This window comes from Diceros bicornis, chromosome 3 (genome assembly GCF_020826845.1).
Source record: "Diceros bicornis minor isolate mBicDic1 chromosome 3, mDicBic1.mat.cur, whole genome shotgun sequence".
NCBI lineage: Eukaryota > Metazoa > Chordata > Mammalia > Perissodactyla > Rhinocerotidae > Diceros > Diceros bicornis.
This window is the reverse complement of record NC_080742.1, coordinates 43,039,266-43,066,578: the sequence shown is the minus strand read 5'-3', so window position 1 is coordinate 43,066,578 and position 27,313 is coordinate 43,039,266. Positions and strand designations below refer to the sequence as shown.

Sequence of the window (27,313 nt, the reverse complement as noted above, 5' to 3'; positions counted from 1 at the left end):
ATAAAAAATTACATACAAGGAAGTTGACTATGAAATTATTTCTCACAATGACATATTGAAGGAAAAATTAAACGTCCAAGGGATTAAATGAACACATTAAACTTCAACTATATAAGACACTTAGGATTTTTCTGATTTTCTCTTAAAGATACATGCTCACTCTTACAATAGCCCACCATATATTTATACAGTCATATGCACAATCTTACTTAATAGCATTATTCTATACACGCTATTCTAGACTCTGTTTAAAACAGGAGTGTGACATAGGCAACCAACACGACAATAATAAGGGTCCCGTCATCTTTTCTTAATGGGGCATAATATGGTGACTTATACATCAGTAACTTACTAATGGCTTACTAATGGCTACAAAACGACAGCTAACACTCAGCACCTGCCATGTACCAGGTACTATGCTAAGTATCACAAGTTTTACACATGCTAACTCCTTTAATCATCACAACTCTATGAAATAGGGGCTTTCCATTATTATGCTTGTTTTTAAAGATAAGGAAATAGAAGCAAAGAAAGGTTAAGTAATTTGCCCAAGGCCACAGAATTAATAAGCAGCGGAACTAGGTTTCCAACCCAGACAGTGCGCATTTCTTAACTATTTGCTCCTGTCTAACGTACCCTGATTTAACCAGCTCATTACTGAAGAACACAAGCTGGCCCAAAGGTCTGCTATTACAAACAATAAACATTCTTGTTTATTTATTTTTCATAGTTATACGATGATCTCCATGAAATAAAGCACTGTAAGTAGAATTTATGAGTTAAAGAAAAACATTTTAATTTTTATGCATATTTTCAACTCACATACATAAAAAAGTCCAGTTATTCCGAGTTTAATAAAGACAGTGAGGAAGGAATTAGCATTCCTCAAAAATTATCAAATAATATGTGTGGTTTTGCTTATAGACACATCTATTATATATAAATGTATTAATATAATAAATATATTATATAGTATAAATATATGTTATATAGATAACAATTTAATAACAGTGGTTACCTGTAGGTTTTGGAAGGCTAGGAACAAAGGGGAATGGGGGATGGGGTTGGAAGGCAATTTTTTAAAGCATACCTTTATATATATGTGTGTGTATTATATATTAACATATACATTAAACAATGTGAATGACCTGCCTATTCCAAAATTAAACTTAAAATCATAATTTATCATACAACTTTAGAAATAGAAGAAACCCTAGATACGACCCAGTTTCATCTCCTCATTTCTTCTGATTTCAAGCCAGAGCTCCTCTTACTGCAATATCAGTTCTCTTGAAAATATCCATCAATACATTCCAAAAGTTATATGCAATGCTAAGGTAAAATGCTACACCCTCTTGCCATATAAAACAGGAATCCCTATGACAAAGGAGGTAGATACTGAGTTATTTGCACATACCTCTGTAAAACTGAAGAAGAGGCCAATGCCACCGACAAATTGCAAAACCTCTCCAGCGTACTTTCCTATTATCGGAGCACACGGTGAGCATGAGCGGCTGCTTTTAAAACAGCTCTGTATCAATTAAAGAAGAGAATTTTGATTTCAAAGTACATTTATGAAGAGCAGATAAAAACTGCACCAACATAAAATTAGTGTCTGGAGTATTATATCCAATCTGGGGCCTTGGTTCTTTAGTAGCGTCCAAAATTCTTGAGATAGCTTCCAAGATTTCCACCCTCTGTGTACATACCCTGAATAATCATCCCCTTGAGTGTGCATGGAATTTGTATATATGATGGACGGTCAGTCCCGTATTGTATTATGGAAGACACCGTCTTAACAGAACGAAGAGATTATCATATTGACTTTGATGCCGCCATGTTGTGAGATGGTTGCATAGTTAGGACGTGAGAGCAGCCTCTAGGAGCTGAGAGATACCCGCAAGAAAACATGACTTCAGTCCTACAGAAGTCCTACAGAAGCTGAATTCTGCCAACAACCACTGACCTTGGTAGTGGACTCCAAGCCTCAGATGCAATGGCAGCCTGGCTGGTACCTTGATTTTATCCTAGGGAGATCCTAAGCAGAGGACCCAGCTAAGCCATACCCAGACTCCCGACCCACGGAAACTGAGACAATAAATGGGTGTTGTTTTAAGCCACTGAATTTGCGATAATGCGTTACACAGCAATAGAAAAAACTAATAATCTCACAAAAGAGGCCTCACTGAGGAGATACCCAGCTCAGGGCTCAGAGAGGTGGTGATAGGAGTTTCCCCAAAATATAAACACATGTGAACTTCCTAAGAGAGCCAAGATCCAAGTGCGTCCTCATAGAGGATCGGGTTGGAACTTGAAGGTCAGGAGTTTGGCCTGGGAAAACAGGGTGGCTCTAACTGGCCCATCATTAGCTCAGCTCCCAGGCAGAAAGGGCATGAAGTTGTGATAGAGAAGAAAGGAAAGAGGAAAGAGGGTAATTTCATGTGTCCTCCCCCCTGGGGATGTTTAGCTGGTTAAGAAATCCACTTTAGTATAGACCACTCTCCTCCTACCCTGATATGCTTCAAAACCAAGATATTCACATGCCTCCTCTGAATCTCTAAGGCTGATCTGCTGTTATTTCTCTTTCACCCCTTGTTCTAGGAGGATTTGAATGGGAAGGAATTAGGGGCAAAAAAACAAAAGGATCTATGTCTGGCAGGGCCCTGGAATATTCAGTACTCTCAGGAGTGGATATTTGAGAACAGATAAATGATACAATAGTGTAGATGGAATATAATGTAGGTATATGTAAAGCATTTTTAAAATACAATTCAGCATCAGAAAGTCCATTTCCTCCATATTAATCATTATTCATCTGTATGCAATACATATCCAAAAACTATTTTATACTTTGTACTTACAGCCGGACAGGTGCCATTTGGGTCAAAATTTCGGAACCCACAGCAGTTTAAATTTCTCTGAATGTCATTTCGAGCACTTGCTGTATTGTTCCAACCAACTTCCAAAAGCTGACCCTAGAAAATGCATTTAATATATACATTAAAACGTGTCATCCCTGCACAAAATGTATAAAGCTAGAGCCTGCAACTTTTAACACTGAGTGTATCTAAAATAAATACTCTTTTTAAGACCATTAAAGTTTTTCAAAGAGTCTCAATCCGCAATAAAAATTAAGGCACTATTTTTATCCCAAGAATGAAAAGTCTGAATTTTTACATGAAATTTAAGAGAAGCACTTGGTTCAATAGCATAATTCTCAAAGTGTAACAAGATAAATTTTCCACTGCTCCAAGACAGAGAGCCATGTGCTTCTACAAATTAGAGGCTGAAAAGAGTGATTGCTACAATGGAACCGCAAACGTTCTAGAGTAAACGTTTCATTGCACAATGGTGGGAAAAGCCTGGGTGAACATCTTTTAGCAGCAGCACTTTTTGCCCAGTGAGGGCAAAATCCAACTTAAAGGATGCAAAAAAATAGCAACACCTGATGGTGTTTGGGTGCTCCAATCAGCCCCACTAACACAATCAGGAACAAAAGACTTTAGCTATGTAGAGTAAAATGGCATTCCGAACAGGAAGAAATTATTTTATAATCCAATTACTTCTCCCCTTTTTCCCTACACATACTCTGTGGCATAATAAAGTAGATGGAAAAAGTCTTTGCTTACCTGTTGCTCCCGGTTCAGGGCTAAACAAGCACATGATACAGAGAACTGAACAATAAATACAAGTAAGAGAATAATCATGTACTGAGAATTCAAGTTAAGGGTGTTTCTCGATACTCTTAAAGTAAATAAAACAGAGGTACAGACAACTTTAGAATGCACCAACTTTAGAATGCACTAGAAGGAATTCACCCAGAAAATAGAAAAAATGGCATTTAGAGAAAGTTCAAAAAGAATACACATAATTATTATTTTGATAATATGCTGTAGATATAATTTTATATAGAAAAATACTAATGATAATTATTTAATCAAAGCTGATCTATTAGAATTTCATTTAGATTAAAATAAAAATTCTTACATACATAAAATAGGAAATAAGTACAGATAAACATATGTAAGCCTTCTTAATACTAAGTAAAGTATTAAGTCAAATTCTCAACCAAATATTAATGTATTGCAAAGGGCCTAGAGGTCACTGAATCAGTTGGCTGTTACTCTGAATTTGCAATACATAAATAGGACTATACTGAATTTGCAGAAAACATTCTTCAAGATGTGAAAAGGAGAGAGTGGGAATACATAAACATACCATGACTTCACCCTAAGAAATGTTCCTAATGTTGGTTGAACAAATACACATAGAGCTTGCTAGGAGCTGCTCTCTGGCAATTAATTTCCTAATGATAAGTTTTAAATTAGTTGTAGTCATCATGAGAGTAATCAATAAAAGAACAAACTCAGTTGGAGTAAAAATCCTGCTTTAAAAAAGGATACAAAGAATAGCAACACCTGATGGTGTTTTACAGCTCCAATCAGTCCCACTAATGCAATCAGGAACAAGAAGATGCCCACCGCAATGACGACGCCAACCACCCGCAGACTGGAAATCAACCCGAAGCCAATGCCCCATGCAGCAATTCCAATTAGCAACAGGCTAACCAACTGCAAAAGCAACCAAAAAGAGTGGGGATGGGGGGTGGGAGGAGGCAGGGAAAAAAGACAGAGGAGAAAAGCATCAATTTATATAATAATTATCATGAGCATTTTTCAGGCACCTACTTAGTATCCTATAAGTGATCGTTAATACTCAATACTAGAATACACACAAGATCTCAGTAGATAGTGTTGTTTTAACAAATTATATCAATCTTTGGTCATGCTTTAAAAAAAGGACTAACAGTAATCTATAAAATTATTATGAAGCCTCAGAGGTCCTTTGGTTTACTAAGCCTAAATAATTGCTTAAGCTTTTGAAATAATAACATGTAAAAATTCTAAACACCAATACATCTCAGTCCAACATACTGATTTCTTCACATGGAAATCACTTACCTTTCCTTCAAAGCCCAGTTGGACTGTAACCTTCTCTATGATGCCTACCTAGTCCCCAACAAACTAAATTAATCTCTCCCTTCTCTGGGCAATCTCTGTTCTTTGAATACAGTTCTGTTGTTTCCCTCTTCACACATTCTGTTTCCAAGCCAGTCTCTTCTAGGAGACTAGGAGCAACCTGAGAGTAAGAACTCCAACTTTTCTCCTGTCTATATCCCCAGACCTATCACAGAACCTTGGGAACAGTCAAATTTCTCAAGGGAACAGACTGGTGGTTACCAGAGGGGAAGGGGGTTGGGGGTGGGTGAAAGGGGTCAACTGTAGGGTGATGGACGGTAACTAGACTTTTGGAGGTGATCACCTTGTATTGTATACAGACGTCGAATTGTAATGTACAACTGAAACTTACATAATTAAAAAAGATTCTCACAGAATTGTTGCTGAAATGAATTGCTTTAGATTTCATCATGTATTCTATTAGAATTCATATGTAGAGAGAGAGACCACTAAAACTTCTAGGATGAAGAGTGTAAGAGATTTTAGCTATTTAGAATAAAATGGCATTCTGAGCAAAAAAAAATTATAGTCTAATCACTTTATTTCTATACTTATAAAACAAAACCAAGTGAAGAGATAGAACACATGCCTCAAAATCAGTCATTACCTGTAAAACCCAAAGTTATGATTACTTCTTTAATACTTAAATAAATACCACATCACATAAATATGGTAATTAATTGATAGAAGATATAGTTTAAACTATATGTGGGAGGGATGGGGGTGGGGGCTTTGGAACAGGAAGGAGATAGTATCTTCAATTCAGTCGAGAGTCAACCATTTCTTGGAGCAAGTTGACAATATAATTCCCAGTTGGGAGGAATAAAAATATATAACATACTCTTTCTAGCATCATTTGAAGGCCTAATAAACTTTGTTCAAAATATAAATCACCACTCACTAAAATGGATTTTTTACTCAAATGAACACATTTTTCATACATGTAATCATAGTTTATTAGATACAAATTTTAAATGTCTTAGTATATAAAACTTCCTACACATGTAGAGATACAAGTAAAACTGCTAAATATTGACAACCACAGCATCTATTTGTATTTTTATCCATTTATTATAAATAAAACTTGAGAATGAAAAGAAACTAGTAGCATGATAGAACCAAGTTATGGAATTATATGGACTTGGTGTTCTCCACTGCAGTTAGTACACAAAGCTTTTGTTTTCAGAGGGAGAAGAAAAGGGAAAAAATTCTCACAAATTTTGCCACCCAGCAATTTGCCTAGTCTCTCTCATTTTCTCAACTGTTCCTTATCAGCAGGTCCATTTGCTTCTGTCTCATTTTTATCATCTCACTCACAATCTTCTCATAACTTCACACCATCTTGGATTGACAAAAGTCCTCTGCCCCATCATGAGTGAGCTTATTTCTGACTTATGGTATTGAAATATAACACATTTCCTTTCATGAGGTATAAAAGGCAGAAGCCTGAAGGAAGTGCGGAGGAAGAAGGGCGAGATGATGCAGGGACAGGCCTTGCCTCGGCAAGGCAAGAGGGCTATGATTAGCTTCCTCACTGCACCGTGCTACCAAACACTGAAGATGGTCCACATTTCCAACACATCAGAGCAACCTGCTGTATCGGTCAGGGTTCTCCAGAGAAACAGAACCAATAGGATATATTTAGAGAGAGAGATTTATTTTAAGGAATTGGCTCATGCAATTGTGGAGACTTGCAAGTCCAAAATTTGTAGGACAGGGAGGTTGGAAATTCAGGCAGGATTTCTATGTTGCAGTCTTGAGGCAGAATTCCTTCTTCCTTAGGAAACCTCAGTCTCTGTTCTTAAGGCTTTCATATTTCATGTTGCAGACGAGGCCCACAATACTGAGAGTAATCTGCTTTATGTAAAGTCAACTGAGTATAAATGTTAATCATATCTAAAAATACCTTCACAGCAGTACCTAGTGTTTGACCAAACATCTGGGCATCACATCTCAGCCAAGTTGACACATAAAATCAACCATCACACTTGCCAACTTCAAGTGCTGGGGAATGCCTATTGCCTACTTCAATTAAATTCAAGGGCAAGATTACCACTCTATATTTCTTTGAGTCAGAAACGTGAATAATATGATACATAAAATTCTTCTAACCCTATAGTTTTAAGGAATCCTTTTGGGAATCATACCAAATCTTTACTATATTAATGAAATTCTTACTACAAGCTAAATATTCAACAAATAGTTGGTGCTCACTATGCACTAAAAGCCAGAGACAAGATATCCCTACTAGAACAAAGGTTGACAAACTTTCTCTGTAAAGGGCCAGATAGTTACCATCCGACTTTGTGGATCACATAGTCTCTGCCACAACTATTCAATTCCGCCGCTGTAACATGAAAGCAGAACTACACGATATGTAAACAAATGAGCAGGGCTGTGTTCCAGTAACACTTCATTTACAGATACTGAAATTTAAATTCATGTAATTTTCATGTATAACAAAATATTATTCTTCCTTTGATTTTTTTACAAGTGTTTAAAAATGTCCAACCATTCTTAGCTGACAGGCTATACGATAATAGGCAGAGGAATGGATGTGGCCCACAGGCTATAGTTTGCTGAACTTTGCTCTAGAACTCAGTGTAGGAGAGAATGAAAAATTACAATGGAACAAATAATTGCTATATCAGAGATTTTTACGTGGTGGGTCAGAGTAGAACAATAATTCAAAAAATCTAGATAAACAGAATAGGCCAAAGATGGCAAAGAAACAGCAAAGGAACAGACAGTAGGCTGAAAAAAATGACCCCACTGTGAATATTACCTTATATAGCAAAAGAATGAATATTGTCTTATATAATAAAAGATGTGAGTAAATTAAGGATTTTAAAAGGAGGAGCTTATCCTGGATTATCAGGTTGGCCCTAAATGTCATCACAAGCATCCTTATGAGAGTGAGGCAGAGGGAGATTAGAGAGACACACAGAGAGAAGGCAATATAAAGACACAGGCAAGGGTTGATGTGGCCACAAGGCAAACTGTTACAGAGGTCGCCTGATATTTTACCACCAACGGAATCCCTACTGGAGCTGGAGTGAAGCATTCAGATATCCTTGTCAGCAACCTCCCTGCAAACCGCAAATCCTTTATTTACAACAGCAGCATTTCAGCAAAATGAGAGAACTGTTCTCTGCTCTCTCTGCTCTCTCATTAATAATGAGCATCTTTTCCCCTTTGAAAAACAACTGCCACAACTAAAAAGGAGGAAAAAAGTACTTTATCAATGCTAGAAGACATTCCAGCTCTTCAACTAGGCATTATGCTATTATTGAAAACACTATCTAGAACATACACAAGTATCTCTCTTTTGATTTTTTCTTCTAGGTTGGGGAAAACTAATACATCCTTTTATACAACTCTCTTACAAGTACTCCTCGCCAAGTTCACTCTGCTGTGTGTCTAATATAGTTTGCCCCTTTATTACTACCAGACACCTGTCCCTCAAAAACACTGAGGAGAGTGTATCAGTTTCCTATGGTTGGTTGAACAAATTACCACATGCTTAGTGGCTTAAAACAACACAAATTTATTCTCTTGCAATTCTGGAGGTCAGCAGGCCAACACGGGTGTTACTAGGCTAAAATCACGGTATCAGAAAGGCTATGTTCCTTCTGGAAGCTCTAGGGAAGACTCCATTTCTTTGCCTTTTCTAGCTTCTAGAAGCTGCTTACATTCTTTGGCCAGTAGCCTCTGCCTCCATCTTCAAAGCCAGCAGTTGTAGCATCTTCAAATCTCTAAGACTACACCCTGCTTCCCCTAAGTACATCTCCTTCTCTGAGTATAACCCTTCTGCATACCTCTTATAAGGAACTATATGATTACACAGGGCTCCCCAGGACAATCCAGAATAATCTCCCCATCTCAAGATGCTTAATTTAATCATGTCTTCAAAGTCCCTTTTGCCATATAAGGTAACATATTCACAGGTTCCAAAAATTAGGATGTGCACCTTTGCGGGGAGAGGGGTATTATTCACCCTATCATAGAGGGTTCTGGCAACAAGAGAAACTGAGTTACCATAGAATCCTTCCTGCTACAAATACTTTAAAAACATCAAAAAAGATTGCAACATTTTCCTTAAATATATAGCTGAGGGCAGAGGAACTACGGGAAATTCCCATAGGCCAGAAAGGGAGAGCAACTATGGGAAATTCCCATAGGCCAGACAGTTCTCATGGAACTGAAAGTCATCTACCCTATGCCGTGGGGAGCCACGGAGGGGCGGAGAAGGAGTTCCTGGATCAGAACAGCCCCTAAAGGGGAGGGAGTTGGGTTTTAAACCAGGCAGAATTGGGAAGTGGAACTAAGACCCTTGCATATCTAGGACTTCCAGAAACCTGTATTTTCAGTGTAAGGGGTTACAGGAAAACCACACCACCAAACCCAGGAAGATAGCAAGGAAGAGATAGAACTGGGATATGAATCCAGGCTATCTGGCTGCAGAATTGGTGTTCTTACCCACCACACTACACCACACATTAAAACTTTAAAATTCCATACAATAAAAAACACCACACAAATGTAGGATAAGCCTAGGACACTGGCAGAAGATATTTCCAGCAAACGTATATATCAAAGAACACCTACAAATCAATTTAAAAGGACAAAAAACACACTGGAAAGTGGTGAAAAGTAATAAGAGGCAATTCACTGAAGAAGAATCCAGAAGGCCAATCGACATGTGAACCATGTTAAATCTCATTATACATCAGAAAAACGAAAATGAAAACAAAGAGATACCATCTCACATGCACTAGATGCCAAAAATTAAGCCTGATGACACCAGGGATGTGGAGAATCTAGAACTCATATTCAAGTAGAAGTGCAAATTGTTGTAGCCACTTTACAGAACAATTTGGCAGCACCAGAAAAATTTAAGATATGCATCCCTTACTAAACCAGAAATTCTGCTTCTAGGTTAATACCCAAGAGAAACAGCCGTGTCCCCAACTAGACATTTAAGAGGATTTTGCTGCAGCCTGGTTTGTAATAGTGAAAAGTTGAAAACAACCTAAACCACCATGACTAGGGAATTCATAAACTCTGGTGTGATCACACAGTACAATACAAATGATTTTGATCTATTAAACTGATAAATTTCAAACATAAAAGAAAAGAAATATTATTTAAATATTAATAAAACATACCATTTATATAAATTTTCGAACACAAAAAACAATAATATATATTTTTTGTGGTTGATTAATAGGACAAATTGTCATAAATATATAAACATCCACGGAAGTGACAGATGGTGATTTTAGGATAGTGACTACTTTTAAGAGAGGAAAATGGGAAAGGGGACGAAGAGTGGGCCTTTAGCTGGATTGTAACACTTCTTAAAAAGAGAGAGACGTGGCAAACACTGGCATCTGTGAGATTAGGCTGTTGGTTTGTAGACAAAGTCTACCACATTATTTCCTGTGCATATGAAATATTTCCTAATTAAAACTAGCCTTGAAAATATCACAGCCCCTTTCTTACTAGGGCACCAATTCTAAATTCTTCTGCTTTGCTTTCCTCTGTAAATTGGTCCAACTTTCCTCATCCAGCTTTTGTTCCCACTATTCCTCAAACATAGCTACTTAAATCAAGATATTCTCTTCTGTCTCTCAAATATTTCACATTAATTCCCATCTGTGCATCTTGAAGTACTGTCTACTCTCCTATAATTTGCTCCTATTTAGGAAAAAGGAAGGCTTTCAAATGAAGGTGGTATACACCTGAAGGCTGTTGGCAATAAATCTGTTGACTCTCCACTTGTTTATAACAGAAAGCAAAGCTCCAATTCTATCATACTTGGCTAGTCTCACGTGTGAAACAAGACCCCCCCCATCATCCCCATCTTGTACCCAACTCCCAAGCGCACATACACACACATGCACACATGTGCAGATACACACACACACACACAAATATGTTCTCATTTCTCAGGTGGAAGAGAGCATAGATTTAACTGTCCAATCCAAAACAAATTTTGCATTTATTACTACAACAGTGAAACTATCCAAACATAAACTTATTTGAGCTAATCAATTCTCTGATAAATCCCCAAGGTATGTTAGGTTTTTTAATCACAAATTGAAAACAACATAAGTGTTTTCTTGTGACTGATGTGTCTAACAGATTATAACAAAAATCCCCCGTCTTCAAAATTAACTCTTTAAAATTAGAAATAACTCCTAAAGGTTTATGATGTGCCTCTAATCAGATTTGATTATCAATGTTTCTTTAACTTTTACTAAAAAGGAGCCTTTTAAAGATAATGAAACAATTTATTTCTGAGTAGTGGTAATTGTATGTTATGGTTCGGTTGTAACTTTGAAGAGAATGGGATTATATGAAGTCTTCCGAACTAGTGATCTAAAAATTATTGATTCTAATAAAACTAATTCTAACTGTATAATTAAAAAGCTATAAGCTTATCACTAGAATTTAGTAGACAAAGGAATTGCAAGAATCCTTTGTTCAATAATAATAACAGTTTCCTCATGAGACTAATTGTAATAGAAAGTAAATTTAGACCTATGACAAATAGTTTCCTTCCTTTGGGAGACAGAATGCTGATAAAAACAGATTATGGATCTGTTAACTTGTTGATAGCAATGTTTTTATGAGCAGGAAGAGCCAACCTTTCCTGTTTTCTCTTTCAAGCAAAGCAAAGTGAATCATATAAAAAGAGCTTTAAAAAGAGAGATTACAGGAGCTACAATGGATAAGGCCCACCAACGTAAGATTATAAAGTGTCCTCAACTGGCATTGCCTCCAAGCAAATCCTAAACGGATAGAGGAGGTGGTGGCACACTTACCAGTGTGCCATGGGGAGATTCTGATGAAGGTGAAGAAACAGCAGGGCGCTTGGGAAGGGACAGGGCAATTCACACCCAAGGCTCACGAGATAGCACACATTCACCAAACAACAAGGCACAAAGCTACCTGGCCAGAGATCTTCATCTATTCCCTTCATTTTACAGGTGATAAATCAGAGTAGCAACATGACATGCCCAATGACACAGAGGCAGAGTTGCAGTAAACTTTCTGCTTGGTGTATTTCTTTTCTCCTGTAGGACTACATCATAGTCATACAATATAGCAATATATTTAAGTAATTTTTAGTACTGAGATATAATACTAAAAACAATATTATAATGCATAAGAAATTGTAGTTCTTGTTTTGTAGCCAGATCAATATGTATTTGAACAGCATCTCTTTTAAGTCACTCCCTATGAGGCCTGGCTGAACAGTCATGCACAGAAGAACGATCAAGTCCTCTACGTATATGACTTTTTCTATTAGTTAACTATCAAATGCTAGCTTATTCATTTTGTGCTTTTTATTTTTCTTTTCCCCGACCCAGAAATTCCGTCACATATGCCTACGTTCACATACAAGCGTGCAGTGCACTGCCTGAGGCAGGGAAGCAAGAAATTCTACTAGAGATGAAGAGTATCTTGGAGATGACTCTAGCAAATAAAATTGTTTAAAACTAACCAACATGTATTTATGCACCTTTTGGATTAATACATGCAACGCCATTACAGAACAACAACAAAAATGTGTTGTGCATAATGTTCTTTATAATCTAGCTTAAGTGGGTGTTGACATATTAAACCACTACACTAAGCCTTTCAAATGTTGAAGGACTTGCTAGAATATTCTAGAATTAAGAAAAGAAGAACTAGATGAATTGCTGCCCAGAGGAAGAATGACCTCTATAGTGGACATACGTTGCTTTTAGAAGCCAGCACATATACTTCTCGTAAAACTCTTAATCATAGTGTCTCACTGGCCCTCTCTGACCACCACCAGCAGCAGAGACAAAAGATTCAGGCCTATCAATCAAAGTTGCTCATCCTCCTGTCCATAGTAATTGGTCCAAGGGGTGGGACCATAAACCAGCAGGTCAATTGTATGTCTCATAAGATAATATAGAGATATTGAAGGAAAAAAAAAAAAAAAAAAAAAAGTGTTCCTCTGACATAGCAACCTATACAATCAAAATTGTTCTGCCAGTGGCCATCTTGCACACTGAAAGATCTAGCCTCAAAAAGAATCTAACCAGAGGCCAGCTGAGCTGAGAAGTAGCTAGAAGGGGCAAGAGAGTTCTGACCTCTTCTGAGCTCCTTGATCCAACCATACTTGATGGATGATCCAGCAATTGGATCTCCCAATCGTGTGAGCCAACGCATTCTTTTAAGCTCCTCTATAACCTATAAAGAACTCTGATTAATACAAGCTCCATCTTGCAAGTGTTTTTCATAAATTTTTAATACATGCAAACTTTCAGTGACTCTGTCTACCTTTACCACTGTGACTACCTTCACAACCTAGACTAACTCTAAATCCTTCACCTTGTCAATGGGCTTTAAAAAAAAATAAGCACTCCTAAAATATTTACAAATCATATATCCAACAAGGGGTTAATCTCCAAAATATATAAAGAACTCATATAATTCAACAACAAAAAAACAAACAACCCAATTAAAACATGGGCAGAGGATATGAACAGACAATTTTCCAAAGAGGATATACAGATGGCCAATAGGTACATGAAAAGATGTTCAACATCACTAATCATCAGGGAAATGGAAATCAAAACTACACTAAGATATCACCTTACACCCATCAGAATGGCTATAATCACCAGTACAAAAAATAACACATGTTGGAGAGGATGTGGAGAAAAGGAAACCCTTATACACTGCTGGTAGGAATGCAAACTGGTACAGCCACTATGGAAAACAGTACGGAGATTTCTCAAAAAATTCAAGGGGCCGGCCCGGTGGCACAAGCGGTTAAGTGCGCGCGCTCCGCTGCGGCGGCCTGGGGTTCGCTGGTTCGGATCCCGGGCGCGCACCGACGCACTGCTTGGTAAGCCATGCTGTGGCGGCGTCCCATATAAAGTGGAGGAAGATAGGCACAGATGTTAGCCCAGGGCCGTCTTCCTCAGCAAAAAAAGAGGAGGATTGGCGGATGTTAGCTCAGGGCTGATCTCCTCACAAAAAAAAAAAAAAAAAAAAAAAATTCAAAATAGAAATACCATACAACCCAGCTATCCCACTACTGGGTATTTATCCAAAGAACTTGAAATCAACAATTCAAAGAGACTTATGCACCCCTATGCTCACTGCAGCATTACTCACAATAGCCAAGAAGTGGAAGCAACCCATGTGCCCACTGACTGACGATTGGATAAAGAAGATGGGGTGTGTGTGTATGTGTGTGTGTGTGTGTGTGTGTGTGTATACACACACACACAATGGAATACTACTCGGCCATAAAAAAAGACAAAATCGCTGCAACAACATGGATGGACCTTGAGGGTATTATGTTAATTGAAATAAGCCAGACAGACAAATACTGTATGACTTCACTCATATGTGGAAGATAAACTAACACATGGACAAAGAAAACAGATTAGTGGTTACCAGAGGGGAAGGGGGTTGGGGGTTGGGTGTAAGGGGAAAAGGGGCATATTTATACAGTGACTGACAAATAATAATGTACAACTTAAATTTCACACTGTTATAAACTATTATGACCTCAATAAAATAAAATAAAAAATATATGAGCACTCCCTTTTAGCTAAAAAGACTACCCTAAAACAAACAAGGACAAAACAAGAAGGGAATCAATGAGCCAGAGAAATGTCCTAGGCCATCTTCTTTCTGCAAACACCCTCCCTAGGTTTACAAATTTAACCCCAGCCTAAAATTTACTGCTGAGCAGGTCAGTGGTTGCCTGCAGACAGGGAGCAGGGGTTGTGGGGCAGGAGGGAGGGATTACAAATGAGGATAAGGAAACTTTGGGAGGAGGTAGATATGTTCAAGGTCTTGAATGTGATGATGGGCTCACAGGTGTATATATATCTCTCTAAACTTATCAAATGTATGCTTTAAATAAGTGCAGTTTATTACATGTCAATATCTCAATAAAACTGTTCTCCCAAAAAGACACAGCTCCACAAGGAAAAGCATTTTGTAGCATCACCTTTCTTCTGGCATGGAACAAATCATGATGCTTCGAATTGCAGATGTAATTTAGTGACAAAGAAGAAAGTCACATGCCAAGGATGGTGGGGCAGGAAAACAGATGGAGACTGGGACCTTGATAACATGCTTGAATTGTGTGCCTGCTCTGGACTACCTACTTCTGGACATCTTGCTACATGAAAATAATAAAGTTTACTATTTTAAGCAGCGGTAGCTGAATTTCTATTACCTGCAACTGGACTCTATTCCTAATATGGTGGTCTTTGATGGTCTTTTTTTAAAGCCAACATGATCAGGTCGTTCCCACGCTGGCGATCTTTTGTTTCTAATCTTAGGATCAAGTCCAAATCTCAGGCTGACAAATCCAAGGACGTAAAGGGCCTGGATTACCCCTGGAGGTAATTCATTAGCCACTAATCCCCACCTGCAGCCATACTTTGAATTCTTCTAATGAGCCCTCTATACTTTAAGTGTCATACAATCAAGGCACATGTGGATCTGATATTCCTAGCATCTGGTGCAGAAGAGGTACTCAAAATATACTGCTGAATGAAAGAGCTTGTGACATTGCTCATTATGCTTTAAGAAAAGGCAAATGTTAATGCCCTAAGCTAGACAATATTTGGGGGGAAAAAATCTAGTCTAATGATGTTCCAGATTATTCTTTCTCTATATTACCTACAAAAGAGATTTTCATTCTTTCATCAAATATCCACCACATTTCAAAAACAAGATGCAAAGACAGATTTGAATTATTTCTAAAACAGCTAAATATTTTTTGAGCATTCAAATTCTACCAGGGTAAGTGAATTGCTTTGAGGATGAAAGAGGAATGTAGAACATTTGAAAAAAACTAGATTATATTTTGTAGTTAAGTTACTCAAAAATGTTTTGTCAGCACTAAAGCAAGAGAGAAGCTGTGACGGTAGTGGAGGGCAAGTAAATCTAAAACAGTAATAAGATTTAGAAGGACTACACCACCAAAATGTAATACAGCATCCACAGACATGTAAAGAAAACAAGGGCTCCTGACCATCTTTCCTCTAAATGCTTCAAGGTTCATAATGAGGAATTACCTTTGAACACCAAACCCTCTTCTGAACTTCTGCTTAATGTGGAAAACTGAATAGCACTTTAGAGATGATCAAGCATGTGTCGCTACAATGCCAAACATCTGGTTGGAAACTTGAAAATTCTATAAATAACCTAGATATTGCTCAATATCCAGACGTTTAGTGTTGAAGCCAAGACCTAAGTTCTTTAATTGCTTCATTTTCATTCTTCAGATGACACAAGGAAGCCTGAAGTGCCCTTGCCACATATTTTTCTTCTTGATGTTCTCCATGGTGCCAAGTAGATTATTTTATACTTTCTAAGCACAAAATACATAGGATATCTCTGCTGGGAAGAAATTATATAAAGGGAATCAAAATAAGGGACGCTGACTTGTCATTTTCCAAAGATAACTAGTTTGAGGTGGCACACATAGCTGCCAACAAAGTTCCAACTCCACTTTACCTCTTCCTTCTTTGGAGCAGTTCTAGGAGACAAGAGGTGGAGTTATGGGCAGAAGAGCCCTGCACTGATTCCTTCATTCAATTAACTAAATGCCAACCATATGCCAGGGCTGTGCTAGGCACTCAGGAAAGCAGGAGTGACTGGGACATGCTCCTTACTGTTGAAGGGCATATAGTCTATGATATGAAAAACAAAAGGGCAATTGCTCTTTTCAACGACTTTGTCAGGGGCTGGCCGAGTGGCACAGCAGTTAAGTGCGCACGCTCCACTGTGGTGGCCCGGGGTTCGCAGGTTCAGATCCCGGGCGCGTACCGATGCACCGCCTGTCAAGTCATGCTGTGGCGGCGTCCCACATACAAAATAGAGGAAGATAGGCACGGATGTTAGCCCAGGGCCAATCTTCCTCAGCAAAAAGAGGAGGATTGGCATCGGATGGTAGCGCAGGGCTGATCTTCCTCACACACAAAAAGAAAAAAATGACTTCGTCATTGATCAATTCAAGAATCAAGTCTTAGTCCTCATCTTACTTAGCAGCATTTGACACAGATTGTCAATTCCGTCTCCTTAAAACAATTTGCACTTGGTTTCTAGGACATGGAATTCTACCAGGTTTTCCTCTTACCTGACCGGCCATTCCTTCTCTGGTTTCTTTGCTGTCTCCTCCTTGTCTCCTGAAACTCTTACAAGAGTGTCCTTGGTTCAATGCATGGACCACTGCCCTTCTCAATCTACCTTCACTAACTTGTTGATTTCATCCAGTCTCAGCTCTAAATACCATTTTCTATGTTGATGGCTCCCTGAATGTAAACCTTCAGCTATTCCTCTCCCCTGAACGCCATTGTTAGTCTAATTACTGCTTGACATCTCCACTGGGTATCGACTGGCATCACATCTAATACTGAATCCTTTATTTTCCTCCCAAAGCCTGGGCTCTACCCACAGTCTTGCCCATTCCCATTAATAGCAAATCTATCCTGCCAGTAGCTTAGGCCATAAATCATGAGTAATCTGTGACTCGTCTTTCTTTCATCCCGTTGTAATCAATCAGGAAATTACGTTGGCCACACCTTCCAATCACACTCAAAATTTGACTATTTCTCTTACTTTCATTGTCATCATGCTAGTCCAAGCCTCCATCATCTCTTGCCTAAATTACTGCAATAGCCTTATTAAGTGGTCTCACTGCTTCCACTTTTTCCATCTATAATCGACTCTCAATTCAGTAGCCAGACATTCTCTCAAATGAAAATCAGGCCCAAACTCACCAATGGCTCCCCAACTCACTTGGTGTAAAAGCTCAAGTCCTTACAGTGCTCTCAAGGCCCTTCATCATCTGGGTCCCATAACTTCTCTGACCTCATTTCCTACCACTCCATCCACCCCTTGCTCACTCTGTCCTAGCACACTGGACTCCTCTTTGTCCCTTGCATAAAGCAGCAACAGTCCTCAGCCAGAATCTTTTCAAAGGCCATTCTCTCTACTTGAAACATTTTCCCCAAACATCTGTCCTATATCTCCTTCCAAGTCCTTGTTCCAACGCTGTCTTCCCAAGCTGGCTGATCTGACCACCATATGTAAAACTATGCACTTATCCTCCCCACCCACCCCACTGCCCCACTACTCTTCATTCTTCTTACTCTATTTTTCTCCCTGGCACTTTTTTATCTCCTAATAGGATTTATAATTTATTTGCTTATTTGCTTATCTTCTATCTTCTCCCATAAATGTAATATCCATGAATGCAGGATGTTTTGGTTTATTTTGTTCACTGCTATTGATGCCCCATTAATATTTACTGGAATGAACAAAAGAAAATTATTTGGGTTCATCTTATAATACATTTATATTAGACTAATAATCATATATTAATCTAATAGTATAAAGAACACCAGCCAACTACAATTATAGTACAATCTTACAGGAAGTGGATTTGTTCACGGGAAAGATTACAGGAAAACCTCAGAAATGTATGAAAGACTGGCCAACAATGAAAGAAAAAAGACTATTCCAAGAAAAATATTAGATTCTACAGTAGATAGATAAAAGTAATTCCTATTATTATTTTTTAACCCAATTCTAACTTTCATGTTTTACAATATTTGGCTGTCTTCTAGATTTACTTTTGATTAAAGTATCATTTCTATGCATGTTTTCATTAGGTATGTTTTACCTCTGGTGAAAAGGGGGGAGCTGATTCTGCAAATTCAATTCAAGAAGTATTTAGAGAGTTTAGGCTCTGTGTTTAAAAAAAAAAAAAAATGCCACTCACTGAAGGATGCAACAAGGAGAAAACTATGATCTTTGCCAACAAAAGGTAAATGGTCTAGCCCGTGGCTGGGGGTGGGGGGCGCCGGGCTGAAGCAAGCACAGAGCTATCCACAATATGGAGCACTGGTGTGGTCAATGGCAAAGACAAAGTAAAACAAAACCTAACAACACTGGCTCTCTGCCCTCACTGTAATTTAGAATTAGGTAGGAAGCTTTAAGAAAGCTTTTTTAAAAATCACGTGCCCTCCCCCTCTCCCTGAATCCTGACTGAATTAGTCTGGGGTGACATTCAGGTATTAAGATTCCCAAGTGAAAATTTAAGGAAACAATTCATTCTGACTAAAGAAATAGGAGGGTTTATTTGAGTAACTTTACAAAGATAGAGCGAGGCATTACAGATTGACAGCAGAGGATCAGCAAAGAGCGAAAGGGCAAAATATGTGAGGAATCCTCTGTGGCTGATATATATAAAAGGATGCAGACAGGAGGAGCAGATGGTGAAAGATCTTGAACAGCACGTTAAAGGATTTTGGGTTTGTTCTCCTAGACTTTTCATCCATTATTACAAGTGGGTTTGGATTATCCATTCTACAGTGGTAAGATAGTCTGGAGGATGAATCCAGGTGAAATGTGACAAAAAGGAAGAGGAACTAAACCTAGCCTGCCTTCACCAGTAATTCAAATGTGTTTGAAGTGACCACGGCCCACTTTTAAACCACTTAAAACTGTATGTAAACTTAAGCCACTGAGATGTTCAAATTTCACTTTTCAAATATGGGTTGAAATACAATTTTTCCCAAAATTAATTGTTTCTTTGTAAATGCCTCTTAATTATGTAAATTTTGTAAAAGTCAATAACTTCATTTCAAGTGAGAAATGGCATGAATGGCACATTTTTATTACTGTGTTTTTAAATCAAAATTTGGGAAATTTTACAAACATATTTGGCACAAAGGCGGACTATAAATATCAGCATAACTGCATCATGTGAAAATTCCAGGTTCTGTAAACAGTGAATCATTTTTAAATTCAAAAGGCAAGTAAATATTCAGCAACCACTTAAATATTTTAAATTCATTCAGTAGTTTGAACAAGGGCAGAGAGAGAAATAACACAAACCTAAGCACACATTAAAATATCAAATGACGTGAAAAATGATCAGAATTTTGAAAAATGGCAAATGTAATAATGTGAAAGCAATTGCAAAGAGATTTTTCTTTAGCTGAAGTACTAGTGTTTTTCATTTATTTTGGAGGTGAGACTGAACAAAATTATAGTTTTCTAGCACTCTAGTGACCAGAATAGGACTTAAAAAAAATGTTCAGGTAAATGATTCCAAATTTACACTTACCATACCTCAGTCAATTTTTTCTTACAACGAAAAGATTAATATTACTATTTTGAGGGTATAAAACCTTGCCTCCATAGGGCCTGATTGAATTAAGTGTTAGAAATCCCAATAGCTTGAAAATCTCTTCATTATAACATGCAAGTTTGTAATTCAGAAATTTAAAATAATTTGACTTTTTCCACTTGAAGCTATAACAACAATTTTTTTTCTGTAGTGCATCTGAAGCGATTATCCACATTCTGTCATTTTATCCTCACTACCGCCCATGAGGGATGAGTGAAAAATATCCTCACCAGTTTATAAATGAAAAAAAATCTGAAGCTAAAATAAAGTAAGCTGTTTGCCAAGGTTAAATTCCAAGCCAGTTGCAGAGTTGGTACTCAAACTTGAATTTTCTTCCTGAATTCAGTGCTTTTTCTCCCCATAGGCTGCATAGCTATATATTTTTTAAATAAGCATGGTATGTTTTACCTATTTTAAGACAATCCAATTTCAGAGATATTAAAATGTAAATCAATAATGTGTCTTAGAATGAATGTAATAAGTATAATTTTTGATGCTGCATGGGGCTTCTTCCCAAAGCAATCAAAGGTACAGGAAAAAAATTGCAAAGGAAAAAAATCAATAGAAACAAACTTGGAAAAATTTTAGAAGAATATAGAAAAAGAAACAAAACTGAAACTTCTGAAATTACCCTTCTTATTTTAAGACCAGGAGTTATTTTCTGTTCCTTACATTCTCAATTAAAACTATTCATATAGGGCCAGCCCGTGGCTTAGCGGTTAAGTGAGCGCGCTCCGCTACTGGCGGCCCAGGTTCGGACCCCGGGCGCCCACCGACGCACCGCTTCCCCGGCCATGCTGAGGCTGAGTCCCACATACAGCAACTAGCAGGATATGCAACTATGACGTACAACTATCTACTGGGGCTTTGGAGAGAAAAAGGAGGAGGACTGGCAATAGATGTTAGCTCAGACCCCGTCTTCCTCAGCAAAAAGAGGAGGATTAGCGTGGACATGAGCTCAGGGCTGATCTTCCTCCCCAAAAAAAAAAAAACAACTATTCATATATATTCCTATATGTATACAGTATATACATACCAGCACTGCAATTCCTAAAAGTCTTTTCTTCTCTGCTTAAGAAGCACAAGGAGATATATTATAAACCTTCAAAATGTTAAATATTGTAATATAACATTTATTTCATATTTCCTAAAACTCCCCACAAATCACTAAGTATAATTCTAAAAAGTTGTTTTTCACTATTTGTCAAAATATTTTCAAACAAATTATTTTAAAATAAACTATTAAAAATAAACTAAACCATTTTCCCAAAGTGGTTTCAATTTATATTTCTACCCTAAGCAAAAGTGGGTCAAAAAGACCCACGCCATTTCTACATTTCTACATTTCCCTAATTCAATCACACCTTCACTCCTCTGACTTCTCTAACCCCCAAATATCTCCCCTAGCCCTAAATGTTATGGCATGTAAAGTCAGTCCCTCCCTTATATAGCATTTGATTTCCCCACTCCATGAATCCCAATTAGATCCTGTCTTCACAGAGTAGGTGCTTGCCTGCGTATGTGTTTATTATTTCCCACAGTTCTCAGCAGAGTGCACACAGTTGGCAAATATTTACTGACTGACTAACGCTCTTGAGATCATATGTAAAAAAGATAGTAAATAAAAAAGAGGCTTCATAAAGGCAAATTGATTTTAAAGCCTATTTGGGTTCACTATTGTATTCCCAGACTGAGAAGAGAGTTTAGTACATAGCACACACCCAATAAATATTATTGAGTGAAGAAACGTCCAGTTTCTCTAAATGTCAGAAGTCCTGAAGCGAGTCATTCTCCTTCTTGTGACACCATGAAGGTTCGTGAAGAGACTAGCTTCTCCCTTTCCTCCCATATCTATAAAATGTTTACATTTACTATGCTAACTTAAAGGTGCTCAGTACTAGGGATCCTATTAATTAAAACAACCAAACCATAAACAACAACAACAACAATCAACTGCTAGTTGGTGAAATGTCCATGACAAGTTTGGGGGATGTTTCTTCCAACCTATTTTAATGACATGCTTTCTGGACTGAAGATGAATTCTGCTCTAATCTCAGGCCATTAGCAGGCACCTGAGTATGTGGACAGTTGGGCTGGGAGAGTCCTAAATTCCGCATGAAAATGCTTCAACACAAGAGATGACACAAAGTAGGCCATGGCCTTTACCCCTGCCGCTCCCAATTGCGATCCTGGATTTACTAATACTTTTAGAAATGACCTCAGACCTAATCCTGCAACTTTGAGCATATTTAGAGGCAGTGACCCAGGCGGGATTAGAATTTAGAAAGGGTCCTCCTATTCCTGCCTTCAAAAGAAACCTATCCCAAGTCTTCAACCCCAACCTAGCCCCCAACCACCTCCCATTTTTTCATCTTAAAAAGTTGAGGGAGAGACCAGGGAAAATACAGAATCTAAATAATACAGTGACACACCTTCAGCATCTATGTAAGACCTGGGTCAACTTTTACCTTTCATTCACCTCCAGTTTAAACTGCTGAACTTATTTAAGCTTGTTTGCAATGTATAAGAAGTAGACAAGAATCATTTTAAGAAATACACCTTTCTCTAAAAAGTCTAGGATTTAAAAGGGCTAACCATTTTTATAGTCCTGTGAATTTCCAATTAATTTTTACTGCACAGCTATTAAAATCAATAGAATACACTGAAGATCAATAATTTAGGAGATACTAAAGTCTTAATATGTTCCTTTAGAATCACCTTTCTCCTTGCTTTCCCGATACACAGTAAATACAACTAGAAATGATATATCTTGAAAGCAATAGAACTAGATCTAAAAATAACTTGCCTATACATATATATATAGCACATTAATCTATACTGACCCCCTCAGTCAAGTAAACTGCAAGGCAGACATTCTACTGTGTGTAAGCAGACACTATAAGGTTAAGTATCTGGTGAAGAGATGATTAAATCATTGGGTGGGCGCAGAAGTCAGAGCACAAAACAGGGAATTTGAAGTTCTAAGCAGACCATTCATGCTAATAAAAGAAAACACCTGAATTGGTCAGCATTTATCTAATAAACAACCGATGTGATAGGCATACTTTAGGTGAGACAAAGGTGGATTTTGATCTGAAGCTTGACATGGATATCCAATTACAAGGAGCTGTATCACCAGGTGTTCTAGAATTGTTTCTCTCCACAAGCCTACCATTAGTGACCATGTTGATTAGATTCCTACTTCACTAGCCAGAAAAACATACTTTATTCCAGTTTCTGTTTTGCCTTTAAAGCTTTGCAATCATGTTCACATACAAAGGAACAGTAGTAGTAAAATGACCCAGCCTCTCTCTCTTGTTGGTGACCACAAGGCAGCCTCTCCATTCCAAAGATGTAACCTAAGCTTGCACAGATGGCTAGCTCTCTGCTAATGCAGGGGAGCTGGGTTTGTTTTCAGGGTGGGCGCTGCAAAGGGCCAGGTGTATTTATAGAAGAGAGCAAGACTATGGTGGCGAGATGATGACCAAAGAGGAAGTTTCTTCCTTCTGGTACAGAAGCCTGTGGAAAGATGTGGATTTCACAGCCTGGGTTTCACTCCTGACTCACCAGCTGTCAGCTATGTAAACTTACTAAGACCCTTTTTGGTCTGTTATCTTATGTATAAAATTTAGACAATGCCCCATGCCTCGGATGGTTGTCACAATGACGAACGAAAATCATGTATGTAAAACCTGGGACGTGGTAGGCAATCAATAAAGGGCAACCTGCTCTCCCATCCTCCCATTCACCCAGAATTGTACCTCAAAATTCACCAAGATAGACTGCAGCGTTAAAACTAAAAGGCCCAAGCTGGTTGCAGGATAAGAAACGACTTGGGTGGAGGCTTGCTTATTTATTGGAGGATTTCGATTAAAATGGAGTTAGGATATTCATAAGAGGAGAGACACATGGGAAAAGAATCAAGTATGAGCAAAACTGGCCAAAAAAAAAAAAAAAAGACATCCCTTTTCGTAAGCACGAAACAAACTTCGGAAGCTGCGGATATCCTGTGAACCTACTCGGTGGCGTCAATGAAAATCACAAGAGCACGCAGAGCTCACCAGACGCACACCATCCATATGCCGCCTTGTCAGCTTCAGGTCTCGCTATTTCTGCAACACTGTTCTCAAAACCAAGGCGGCTCTCCCGCCTCCAAACCCGCCCCAGAGGGGTTTGGAAGCCAGGAGAGAGTAGCAGAAGGCACAGGGATGGGAAAGTGGCAAGGTCTGCTCAAATGACTGAAAAACAAGGCGGTGGGTGAGGGGGCGGGGTAGAGCAATGTGGCAGAGACGCCGCCAGTGAGCCAGCAAGACGGAGCCTTCACAATGAGGAAAAGGAAGAGACTGCGACAAGCGCCGGCTCCTGGTGCCCACCGGGGACTGATGGCGAGGCCGGGGGCGCGCAGAGCGTGGGAAGACGAGAAGGGGGCGTCGGATGAAGTAAGAGAGTCGCTGGCCAAGCAGGGTAGCTAAGAAGCACCCGAGCAGGTGCAAAGCCCCCAGATCTGGAGGAATAAGCACGGGATACTCACGGTGTAGAGCAGGTTGAGCGCGCAGAGGCAGTTCTTGGAACACGCAAAGCCCCCGCAAACCATCTTGGAGCCTGTGGTTCCTGGCAACTGCAGGTAAATCTGGCTCCGGCGGAGCCTCCCGGGCAGCCTCTTTGTCCTTGCCTTTGGGGCCTGGCCGAGGCGAGGCGGAAACGCGGATGCGGGTGGTGAGCCCCGGGCTACGGCTGCAGCGCGAGGCGACCCCGGGGCGGCTCGGAACCACTCTGGAACCTGCGGCCGCCGCAGCCTGAGCCCGAGCCCGAGCCCCGCCCAGCACCCCCGCCTCGCCCCGCACGCTGATTGGCCAACGGCAGGGAACAAAGGTAGAAATATGCAAATAACTGCGCTCAGCAGGCCCGGATCCGGGAGGGGCGGGGCGGCCCCGAGGCGAGGGGGAGGGGGCCCGCGGCCGTGGGGGAGGGAGCCCGAGGCCGGAGCGTGTGACAGCGGGCTCGCTGTCGTTTCCTGGGAAGCAGGTGAGGAGAAGAGGGCGGGCCCCACGGAGATCCACGCTGGCAGGGAGAAATATGACAGCACCTCTCGGTTCGTGGCCCCGGCGGATGACGTGGTCCCATTTTGAATGAGATTTTAAAATTAAGCACTTGGCTTGGTTTGATGACTAAATAAAGCAATGAAAGAAAGCGAAAGATTTAAGAAGAGAAGGAAGTGGGGAAAAATGCAAGGAAGGATATAAGTCAAAGAATAAAAGGAGAGAATGAAATCTCTCCTTCTCTTAGAAAATAGGTAAGATACATGGCCTGTAATTGTGACTCTTGTCAGGTCAGGTTTATCTTACCGAGATTTGCAAAATACTAATAAACTTTATGAATACGTGCATGCAAAAGAAAATCAAGAGAGATTATTTTTGTTTTCCAATCCTTAATTTCAATAAGCTTTTTTTCCACAAATAAGAACTGTGAAAATTTTTAAATGACAGTCTTTACTTCAGTCAATTCATTTATCAGTTCGCTGAATGTCTGCTATAGAAATGCATCTTGTATCCTCAGACTCCTCACGTGTAAATTGGAATATTAACAGTGCCTGGCACAGGGTAAATGCTCAATAAATGTCAGCTAATATTAGTAGATCTAATAGTTTTTGAATAGCTATGGTGTTCCAGGCACTAAGCTAAGCCAATAAAAGTTTGGTTATTTCTTAATACCTTCTACCAAAAGACGTTCTTATAAAGAAATTTTCAGATACTTATATGGAACCTAAGGGTTCATGTTGAGTAAATTATGTGATAGAAAATGCTAAATATATGTTAAATAAAACATTGCAGCTGATTAAAATAATTTGTCTTGTTGGAATTCTCTGCTCTGTCTTCTAACCTCTCCTTACCTCCCCCAACCTCAGCATACCAAGAAAGCCCCATTGATTCTTTGGCCTTTGTATTCCACTTTAACCTTTTGTATACACCCAGAAGTATTCCAAAAATCAGTCTGGAAAATGACCCTCAAACCCAAACAATACTTTGGTGCTCAGCTTTCCATTTTAAAAGCCAGAGGCTTACTAAAGAAGAAGTATTAGCAGGGAGATCTATTCTTCCTCTTCTCATTCCTGGGTGTCAACAACATTGCACTTCAACATTACTCAACCAACTATGGCAACTCTCTCTTTGCCTTCTTCATAATACTCTCTACTGTCTCCCTGTGGGTTGACTCTCTTTCTTTTTCTCAGAGAAATGCCACCTATCAATCAGGGATCCAGCAGGAGGGAGACGGCTCATTCGAATAGCATAACTGAGAAAAGTTTAACAAAGGGACTATTCTAAAAAGTGTGGACAAGGTTCAAAGAAGCCAACAAAGGATGATGAAGCAGCTCAATCCTAGTAAGAGCAGGTAGTTATGATTTCCCTTAAGTGTGAGGGACAATTTAAGGGAACAGTTACAGAAGCCAGGCAAGAGCTGTAGTTGTAGGAGGGTTGTCTGATAGGAGCTGTGGCCTTTAATAGAGAAAACAGAGGAACTACACACTGCAAATTGGGAAAGAAAACAAATGAACATAGTGGGATATCTCCTTAGGATTTTGATGCAGAAATTTACAAAAGACCATTTAGTCCCACCCTAACAAGAATGAGCTGGATAAGCTACAAAATCATCGTTTTTTAAAAAACCCATTAGAGAACTGAGGACCCAAAGACACCTAAAGGAATTAAAATTCAGGAAATAACAAGACATTCTTAGGAAGGTCCACAGTTGCTTTTATCTCTTGTGGATTGGCCATAGAAGGAAGACTGCCATAGAGAAGAATAAAGGGAAACTAGTTGACCATTTAACCATCTTTTAATGTCTATATGTAGACTAGTGTGACAGTTTATAATCCAAGGAGCCCCAGCCGCAGAGTGAGTCTACAACTACTTGCCAGCTTTAACTCATGGGCCTTCGCTTAGTACAAGGGTTATAAGCTCCAAAGGCTGTGATTAGACAAGAGTGCTCCCTCCCCAACTATCTCAAGGTTCACAGGCCTTCCCTAATTAAAAAAAGTAGCTAAAAGCTGGGATCAGATCAAGACAGACAGGAAAGATCACTA

At 39.0% G+C, this 27,313-nt stretch overlaps 1 protein-coding gene across 2 annotated transcripts in view; it reads right to left on the bottom strand.

The window, feature by feature from the left end:
- Nucleotides 1-25,010, bottom strand: part of TSPAN13 (tetraspanin 13) — a 34,149-nt gene extending 9,139 nt beyond the window's left edge. Inside the window, exons 1-5 of one of the 2 annotated variants that reach the window (XM_058526663.1) lie at nucleotides 24,764-25,008; nucleotides 4,404-4,571; nucleotides 3,630-3,710; nucleotides 2,862-2,975; nucleotides 1,418-1,531 (exon numbers count right to left, since the gene is read on the bottom strand). In XM_058526663.1, coding sequence (XP_058382646.1) covers nucleotides 1,418-1,531; nucleotides 2,862-2,975; nucleotides 3,630-3,710; nucleotides 4,404-4,571; nucleotides 24,764-24,826 — 540 coding nt within the window. In that variant the 5' untranslated portion in view covers nucleotides 24,827-25,008. Of the gene's footprint in view, nucleotides 1-1,417; nucleotides 1,532-2,861; nucleotides 2,976-3,629; nucleotides 3,711-4,403; nucleotides 4,572-24,763 lie in introns of both variants that reach the window. The other variant, XM_058526672.1, reaches the window with a different exon arrangement.
- Nucleotides 25,011-27,313: the final 2,303 nt, after the last annotated feature.